We start from the raw sequence: 10,226 nt of genomic DNA on the forward strand, positions 1-10,226 counted from the left end.
ATCATGTAAGGTTTCCAATGATCATTTAAGATCAGAAATCCTAATAAATATTCACATACATTTTCAGAAATGGGATTATATGTATTTGAAACAAATAAGAAGTAGGCCTTCATGTCATATTTGACTTTTGGAACTTCTTGTAATTGTCACAGTACATCCCAACCATTTTTAAAGAGGCTTAAAACTATTGCAGAGGTTGTTCTATGCATCATTCAGTGCATAGGGTTTCAGAGGTCTTAATATCCAATTTGAGCCACATTTCCTTGTTGCTTGACATTGAGTGAATTATCATGAAATGGTGAAGTGAGTATATGAGCCCAATGCAGCTCACAGGACAGGTTGTGTTTACTCATGATTACTCATGAAAGAGTGTTTAGCATTAAAGACTAATGAGCTCTAGTGGCGTCTCCTTCAACCAGAGCTAATGACAAAACTGAAATGACGTAAGCACGAAATTGGATAGGACCCACAATCAGCAAACATGGACTAAACAAGATAAATGGAATATGTGCCACCGATTACAGATTTCCCTCATGGCAGAAATAAGCCATTTCTCATGAGGGAAATCAACATCGCAGTCCAAGTGCAACTGTGAGGTGTGTCATAAACAAGTGTCAGTCATCAGTTAGGTAAGTGTATCTCCTAACTGGCAAAAACACTGGAAAATGTGATTTTTTTGTTGTTGTTTTTGGTAGATGGACAGATATGAGTTAAACAAACTAAAAACACAAATAAGTAAACAAACAAATATAACTATATATAGCGATAACTGAAGAACATGTAGAAAAAAAAACTATGGAGATATTTTTTTCAGGTGCAACTTCAGGTTCAAATGTTCACACATGCTTCATGATACACTGAAGTAGCTAAATAACTAGACTCACACTATTTTTGGGATGGTTGGATCTGTATTCCAGGACAGTAGATTTAAAGTGAAACAATCACATAAAAGTAATGTCAGCTAATATCAGAAATGTTCAAAGGTTTTTAGTCAAATCACCATATATGCATCACATCAATATAGTCATATTTCAGCAGATAAAAATGTGACAAATTAATAAAATGATAATTCTTTCTGTTTTAGTACTTAGTTACAAAACCTTTGCAACAACTGTCTAAAGCATGTGATCTAGGGGCATTAGTAGATCGTTTATACCCTTCAGTATTCAAGATTATTCACTCAGTATTTAGCCATTCCCATTAAACAAAAATATTCAGGGACACTGATTGATTTTAGCAGTAATTTCTATTGTTTTGCTGTTAGCCTTCTCTTTGATCTATAATTATTTATATTTCATCTTGTAATTGTTTTGTAATTATTTTACCTTAATTTAGTCACACTTTAGTCAAATCTGGCATTAGCTGAGACAAAACAAACAAACAAACAAACAAAACACTAGGAAAATTAGTCATGTCATAACAAATTTGCCTTTAACAATACCAGCATCCTGACTGCATAACTTATAACTATCAGCTTTTTTATGTGGTCTGACAGGATACTACAAAGTATTTAATTTTTTATGATATCATTTTATTAGCTAGCATGATGGAAATAAATACCCATTTTTTTAAAAGGAAGCTCTGTGATGACATGGTGAGGCATGGAAGCGCTGAGGTGACAGCAGGTAATGGTGAATTCTGTTACCCATGTTGATGCTAGTGAGACAAGCGGTGGTGGTGGTTCAATGCTAAGCATCTTTTGTTTTTGGTAAAGCTGGTGGATCATTCTAAAAGACATGCTGGGTTCAAAACATGTAAGAAATAATAATTTTATGTCTCTAATTGCTTTTCAGTGGAGGCATAGGAAACATAAGGACTGAAAAAACAGCAGGGGTTTGAAATTTCCAGTTTGCTGGAGGCTTCAAAAGGAGAGTTGGTGGAAGAAAACCATTGCAATATGACAGCTGTTGTGGAAGCTCTGCACTTAATTCCATGCCAGAACATTGACCTACACGAATACATAAGTGACAAACCAGGTCAGCAGTGAAATCAGAGAGGCTGGTATTAGAGAACTTTGGGCTGTGTCTCTGGTGGCTTCATATTGGCCCTGCTTTAATTAAACAGATGCATGTTTAATCCTTTGCAGAAGGAGGAAAAAGCCACATCTAGAAACAACTCTAGACATAAAAACTGTTTGATGGTTTCATTCTAACCAAATGTGCTGAAGTACACAGCCAAAATCCCACAAAATGTGCCATGTCCATTTATCTACTGACTGTACAGTGCATACACATTTATGTGACAATACATTTGTGTATTGTGTAAGACATTTGCAGTGGATAAGATTAGATTTGTAACCTAAATTAAGAATGTGTTGGCATTTTCTACCAAATGTTGCTCGGACGTCATAGCATCATCTGCTCATTACTCACCTGCTTTATTCATCTGTGCAACAACATGTAGTAGAATCGAAACAAAAATGAATCTATATTTTAAAATACTTTAATATTTATCTGAAATAATATTTCCCAAAATATGTCTTTTGACAATCTGTAATACAGTTCTCTAAGGTTCATTGTTTTCTCCCACGTCAAAGAACACATACGAGCAGAATAGGTCATAAAAGCTCGTACATATTGACATTTGTTGGAAAATGTTTCAACCATAGATATATACTTATAGGTAGATAAACCATTAATTTACATTTTATACAGTAAAAACATTTATTTTAACAATTTTACCTACATTAATGAAAAAAGTACAGCATATTTCATAAATTTACAAATTCTTCATAAAAAATATATTTCTGTACAAAAACATTTTCTGTTGCACCTACTTCAAGTCAGCAGCACATGACAGAATGACATAAGTGAACATGGTGACTGTTGATTTGAATGCAGTTTTACAGCTTGTCAGTTGGTAAACTATTTTACAGTGGTGAAAAAAGGAAAACAAAAGTCAACATTATTGCAGCAAGCCTGAATAAAGGCAAGATGTGGATTATCTAGGTTATCATAACATGGAGAGTGTAGTGTGAGAGAGACAGAACTGATACCATTAGGTTTCACACCTTAACCTGATCCAAGAGTCCAACACAGCACGTTTAGACTTGTGCATGAACATGTTTCTGTCTAACAGCTAAATGTGACTGTATAACATTTTAGTAGTACTGCATCAGCTCAAAGCAAATGTCTCCATTTACACAATGGTGTGGTTTTACGTCACCTCAACAGGACGCTCAAATTGAAAATATGGCCAGCATGAAAATATCTGTTACCGAAAAGCAATCTTAATGTCATTTGTGCACATTTGATGCTAAGCTTGTAATGTGTTGAAGTGCGAGTGCATATAACAGTGTATTTTGGAAAACAAAAACAACTGGTGTCAGCTAGTTTGCAGATTTAAAAATGTTTGCCTTTGCAATGAGTGAATGCTCTGTTACTGGTATGGTCAGGAAAACCCAGCAACTTATGAGATTAAAATCACAGTGAATACGTACCCAAGAAGCTCTCCACTCTTCACTAGGTAATGATACAGGTCATTGGGTATTGAAACGGCACTGTCATGCTTGTGAAACTAATAAGGCAGTGTTTCTTCGAGAGTACGCCTGACCTTCAGTGACCCAGTATCTTTGGGGTGGGGTGGGGGTGGGATGATAGAACAAGTGGTATAAAGAGGGACAGATGGGAAAAAATTAACCAACTTATGAGCTGAAAAATCTCATAAAGGCATTAACAGATGATAAACATGAATAGCCTAGAACGCATGATTATTAACATATCAGCATCAACCCTGGGATGAAAACAGTGATTTAACGTAAGTGCAGCATTCATTAAAATAAAGATTTGCACCAGCATCATAAAAAATTATATCCTTCTGCACAAGAGGTATATTTGATACATACTGAAAGCAAATTTGTCAGTAATCAGTCAGGATGAGAACATACAGAATGGCATCAAATGAGGCTTAAAGCCATGGAAAAGAACCTGAATGTTGAATGATGAATGTGTAAATATTCAGTAAAAAAGGGAATGTTTTTTACATCTAGGCTTGTCAAAGCAGTTTTATTTTGATTAGATTTTAGCAATGAAAACTAAAAAAATGGTGCTCACATTTCTGGAGAAGAAAAAAAAAGGAAAAGAGAACTAAAGGAAGAATGAAAAATGGGAAGGAATGTATGTTTAAAAAAAGAACAGTTCCAAAGCTTAAAGTGTGTCCTTATAACCTTTCAAATAGGTTTTTGTAAACATAAACATAACTTTATTTGCAGAGCTAATTTAGAAAATATAATCAGACTCTCTCTTGATAGATATAGCATGACATCATGCTCTTTATGGATATGGAATTACATGTTTATATACACATGGTCAGTAACCCTGTATATTATTTTTTCTGTTTGCTCATTTGTTCCAATAAACACATTTCACATCCTCCTCATACTAGTGCAAAATTTGTGCAATAAAGTTTTTTTCAGGTTTTTAATCAGTTTTTCGTTTGTTTGTTTTTTAGTTCTTTTTTCCTGCAATGCAACAGTTGACAGTTCCATCCACAACCCAGGGAGGGATGTCGGGTTTTCTGCTGAGCATCTTGTCATTGGAGATATCTGCTGTACCACTCTACGCCACTCTTGTCCAGTTGCTCTGTTCATTGTCATTTGTCTTCACTGAAGAAAATACACTGGGTGAGCAACTCTGTGGCTTTTAAAGAAACTTCAGCATCTTCCCTAGGGAGTGTGGTTTTTTTTTTTTGGAGGGGGGAGCATGAAAAAAGGAGGATAAAAAACCTTTGAATCTACACATGTGCTGTTAATGGTGGTGTTCCTTGCTCTGAGAAACAACATGGATATTTGTTCTGGCCAAAATCACCTTGCAAGCCTAGATTTATAAAAATGTCTACTTTTTGTTTCTTTGATAGATTCCTCTGAAACTTCTATTTTTGCAAAGTTTTAATTTCTTCTGTGGTTGTAACCCACCCCCCAATCCAAATCAACAACAAAAAAGCTGTTGGTTCTTTGAAATGAGGAAATTATCAGAGTTGAACTTGAAGTTCATGTTCCTACCAAACTGGACCCAGTCACAAAGAAGGTACTACTCCTGGTTGCCTCTCGATGTTGCATCGAGCTAGTCCGGCTAGCAGAGGCTATACCACGGTGCACACCGTGTTGAGCGTCGTGTCGAACCGAACAGCTTTCGCCTCCGTCGGCTTCATATTCGTGTCATACATGGGATTCTCAAACGATGCCTGCCCATTCGTATTCTCGTGCCCAGCATATCCGTTGTACTGGACTTTTGGTCTTGTTCTGTCGAGGGAAAAAGACCAACCCCATTACTGCAGGGGGACAGCCAATGGTTGCAGCATGCAGTTCCAATCTCTTTTCAATGTCACAGAAGTTCAACTTGAAGTGGTGATTATCAAAGTGGGACACTGTCCAAAACATCAGCACATTCTAGAGTACATTGTCTTTTTACATTAATAAAAAATAACATAGACATTAGAGATGTTAGGTCGAGCCTAAAATAAATAAATAAAAACATGATGCCCTCATCCAGGGATGGGGTGAGACAAATGCATATCCAAGTATTAAAACAAAACAAATAAAGATATAAAAAGACAAAAAAAATCCAACTTAGAAAGAGACATGGAATTATCATCTTAGGTTCTTCCACTTAAACTGCCCCCTCAATCAAATGCAAATGCTTTGATGGGGGTTTCCCATCCAGCACACAGCTTTCAGACACCAGCGAATATAGCTTGAGGGCAGATATGGAAAGCATGGTGCTGTTCAGCTGAGCTCATCCGGTACGCCGAGGTTAAATGTTAAAGAGGGCTGGGAGGGCGGGGTCTCCTGCCATCCCACTCTGCTATAATAAAGATAATGTGTGAAGTTGAGCTCCGCAAAGACCTGTGTTTGTGCGGGAGGGCCATTAGCATGTGCGAAAAATACCCTGTATCCCCGACTCCATTTTTAAAATGACTGCAAGCCTTTTCAAGGGTGTGAATCAAAGTGAGTGGGAAGCTATTAGTCCTGCAGGGAAAGGGGAAAAAAAGCTGGAGGGAAAAAATGACCATCATGGCCAGAAGCTCAAAAAAAGTCAGGAAACAAGCCAGAGACATAATGCCTCTCTCCATAAGGACTGATGGGGAGGAATATTTTCTCCTCAGCACCAATAATTAAAGCCTAAAATAATCCTGTTCCAGAAAGGTCACTGGTTGCCCAATCCATAGGAGTTAGAGAACTGTGACTGATATCCCCTTCCCTGGCTACCAGCCACAGCAGTGATTTATAGTCACACACATATATTGTACTATAATCTAAATAAATGACCTACATCTTGAACCAAATTCAGATTCCTCTCCCTCCCTTGCTCATGTGCAAGAGGAGGAGTGCTGTGTCACACTTCAGAGAACCTTAAAAGAACTCAAAAACATTAAAGCAGAAACGACTTGTGACATTCAGGTGGCACATTTACACAAACAGAAATAAACAGGATGGCTTTTAGTCAAAGCAGGGAGACAGAGATGACCAACACCACAAACATAATATGGCTCTCTCAAGCTCTGACCCCCCTCCCCAACTTGGGCCATGCTCCACCCACCCAGACAAACACTGCCTCCTCCCCTGCCCCTGACGAGATGTAGGAAAAAGAAAAAGAGACGATGGCGATGTGGCAGCAGTGGGGTCGGTGCCTAGTGATTTAGCTTTTGGGGTCTTACCTGGAGCCGGCCCTGATTACGTCTTTGGGTCTCTCATTTTCATCTGTCTCTTGTGATAGTACCCTGCCAATTTTTTTATTTGTTTTATTATCGGGGAATTGTCACCCATCATGACAATTTTTCACTGCATGTCACATTCGGCTGTTGCTTGATTTGCTAATCTTAGGAAAACTCCGATGCACTTTTTTTTTTTCTTCTTTTTTGGTTATTTATTTTAGATGATGCTATTATAAAGAACAACATATCTCTTAAGTAATGTGGAGCTCGTCAATTGGCTCATTGGCTATACTGCTAATCTGTTACGATTTACTGAGCAGGCACAGGAGTTTCCCGTAACTTCAGCGAGACAACGCAGGTCAACATCCAGCATGGACAGCACGGCATCAACGCACGCTAGAGGAGGGCATGCTTGTGTCGGCGCTTACCTGTGTTTGTAGAGGTAAAACGCAAACCCTGACAGAATGAGAGCAAAGAACGGCACCAGTATGGCAGCTGCAACTGAGCTGCTGTTCGTGCCGTAGTAAGGACTGGAGGAATCTATATCCGTAGTGACAAGACCTGAAAATTTAATGAAATGCCAAAAGTGAGCACTTGTTGTAAAAAAACTCATTCTGAAATGAAGAGGCAAAAATTTTATATTTATTAGAGGTGGAGGGGCAGGTGAACTGTAACTAGGTACATTTATTCTGTTGCATTTGCTTGTGAAATTTTGATGGATTTGTACTTTTTTATTTGTGAGGAAAGGAATCTACTTTTTGCCATTCGCATTAATTTACTTACATTACTTACGTTAAATTCTTTTATCATCTGTTTGTGTATCACAAAGAGTAGAACCACACCTAACAAACATCAATTCCAATACTGACAAAAGCCTGTATGAAGTTACCTAAGTTGTATTAAGATTAAGACTGCAATTACATAGGTAGTAGTATTTGAATAAATTTCAACTGCTATTTAACTCCTACCCACGCATGTTTTTGTAGACTAATATTACTTCTACTTGAGGCAGTATTAGCAGTAACAAACGTTTTACTTGAGTATGCTTTAGGCTCCTCCACCCACCTTTGATTAAATGTCTGAGGAGGAGGACCAATACACAGTCCCCTTTGTCCATATAATTCTCTTAGATCAGTACTCATCATTCTGAGGCTGCACTGAAACTTAATTTAAAAAAGCCATCTGATATATACTGTAGCGATCATTTTACCTTGTCTTGTCAGCTGAAATTTCCCAAAATCTTTGCTGTGGATATGACCTTGATATACAAACATTTTCTTCTCCGTCTCTGCTGTCACCTGAATTAGAAATGAGAGTGGAAACACAGGCAGACAAACACAACAACCATTATGCATTTTGTGCATGACCAAGTATCCTCTTTCAAGACTGGTCATAAAAAGTGTCAAAAAAAATTCTACATCGAAAAAATATAACTTCTATAAAAACAAAGGCAGTGTAGGTTTTTCTACTTACATAGCCATCCATTGCCCAGTTGTCATTTTTGAATTTGCTAAAGTACTGTTCTGTTGGACCTCGTATCTGGTAGACCTTAAGTAATAGATGATTTTCCTCTTTCTTGTAAGTCCCTGCACAAAATGAATAGCACTGTCAATTTTCACAGCCAAACACCAATCTTAACTCTTAATCTCATACAAAAATGAAACTAATGCCCATAAGCAGACAAGAACATTTTTTTTACATCAAACACATTTAACTGAAATATGTAATAAAATAAAAGGATTATGATTCAGCTACATTTTATATTTGTTCCAAAATAAATTACATAATTGTTAATGCTGCTTTTCATTCTTCATTTAAAAGCTTAGTGAGGCATCCAAAAACAAGGCTTCTGATTTTAATTAATGACTGAATACCTTGAAATACTACAATAGTTATTCTGTGCTTCAGTGGTTATTTGTTAATTTTTTTTTTGTCATCAATACTGTGCTTTATATGGGGGTCTTGAAATTTTAGTAAATGCCTAAGATCTTGCCAGAAAGCTTGATCTGCACGCCGTTTTGCTCCAGGAGAGTAACATTGACCCTGCTCGTTGTGGCATTGAATGCACTGACGGTTATTGTGGCAGCCTGTCTTTTGCCAAGGTACTCATAGAATCCCGTCCAGCCGGAGTTTAACGAGAACACGTCTGCTGGAACTGAACGAACATGAATACAAATAAGAACAAAGACATGAATACATTCATCCATTTTAAAAGGAAATGTAAGCTGTTTTTTCATATCTAGTGTTGAGTCTGAAATTGTACAATATATGATTGGTAGAGATCAAGTTTATAACTGGGCTGTGTCTCCAGAGATTCCTATGCCACCTGTCTTTTAATGAGAGAACTGGGCTAAAATTTAGGTTACTGTTTGATCTAAAATATTTCCATTACGTGAATAGCCTAAAACTTAGGACACTTCTCTCCAGGAATATCGCACATCCACTCACTAGTCACAAAGCAAGCACACTTCTGAATAAATAGTGGATTTCTACTTAAATAAAGCTGATTTTTCAGACTTTAGGTTTTATAAAGTTTCTAAGAAAGTGATAAGCTACATTATTATGTACTGTTGCAATCATGAGGCAGTGGTGGCTCCGTGTTTAAGGTACTTGATTTGTAATTGGATGGTTGCTGGTTCAAGCCCCACACTATCAAGGTGCTGATGTTGTACCCCCGATCAAGGCCCTTAACCTTCAATTGCTCAAGTTGTACTCAGTCATAATTGTAAGTCGCTTTGGATAAAAGCGTCAGCTAAATGTAAATCATTCTGCCACTTTTAGGGTGACACTGCTCCTTTCAGATGACCTCAACATGGATCCTCAAGCCCAGCCTGAAAACACAGGTGCTGTGGCCCATGGTGATGGCTGATGAAGGTCTACGCACCTCGAATCTTGTTTTTCTGGACATCTGCATCCTTTGACTTGCTGTTTATTTTTGGGCCAACTAGGAGACAGGACAAATAATTTAGGACAAAGTTGACATTTGCAGGTACAAATTCCTATTTACTCTTTAAATACATGCAACAGGGATAATGACTATTTAGTTAGTGTCTACCTTCTGGGGGTGGGGGTGGTTTCAAATAATTATTCATTTGCACATTTGACTGTGCCATAAACACCTGATAGATGACATTACCTTATTGTGTTGCACCACGCAACAAATGGTTTGATGTTCTTAAAATACTCCTAATGCAAACAACATGTCTAAAACAAATAAATTTATTCCCAGTTGTAAGAGGCAAGAACATGGGCATGCAGTGTAAAGTCAGAACCTCATTTAGAGAAGTTCCGGTCAGCAGAAGCACTGGGACCATGCTGCACCTGTGGTCCATGGGTTAACGTTTCTATTACACCTGGACGTTTGTTCGAGCCTCATGGCATGGATGAGGGTTGCTACCTTTGCAGATGGGAGGCTTTCCCGTCCACCTGCCATCTGGTCTGCACGTGCGGTGCTCGGATCCCCCGGCCAGAAAGAAGCCGTCTTGGCATGTGTACATGAGGGTGTAGCCCAGAGTGGGCAGGTCGATGGCCCTCACATCCATGTGAGCTGGCGTCTCGGGCTGTCGGCAGGCGTG

General features: G+C 38.1%; 1 protein-coding gene across 2 annotated transcripts in view; it reads right to left on the bottom strand.

The window, feature by feature from the left end:
• Positions 1–3,592: 3,592 nt before the first annotated feature.
• csmd1b (CUB and Sushi multiple domains 1b) overlaps positions 3,593–10,226 on the bottom strand; it is a 265,284-nt gene continuing 258,650 nt past the window's right edge. The window contains exons 64-71 of one of the 2 annotated variants that reach the window (XM_081724720.1): positions 10,049–10,226; positions 9,536–9,595; positions 8,645–8,806; positions 8,125–8,237; positions 7,862–7,949; positions 7,080–7,212; positions 6,655–6,717; positions 3,593–5,239 (exon numbers count right to left, since the gene is read on the bottom strand). The exon at positions 10,049–10,226 is cut by the window's right edge and continues 2 nt beyond it. In XM_081724720.1, coding sequence (XP_081580846.1) covers positions 5,080–5,239; positions 6,655–6,717; positions 7,080–7,212; positions 7,862–7,949; positions 8,125–8,237; positions 8,645–8,806; positions 9,536–9,595; positions 10,049–10,226 — 957 coding nt within the window. In that variant the 3' untranslated portion in view covers positions 3,593–5,079. The remainder of the gene's footprint in view (positions 5,240–6,654; positions 6,718–7,079; positions 7,213–7,861; positions 7,950–8,124; positions 8,238–8,644; positions 8,807–9,535; positions 9,596–10,048) is intronic. The other variant, XM_027023454.3, reaches the window with a different exon arrangement.

Source organism: Electrophorus electricus, chromosome 12 (assembly GCF_041902795.1).
Source record: "Electrophorus electricus isolate QZ-2024a chromosome 12, ASM4190279v1, whole genome shotgun sequence".
Lineage (NCBI taxonomy): Eukaryota > Metazoa > Chordata > Actinopteri > Gymnotiformes > Gymnotidae > Electrophorus > Electrophorus electricus.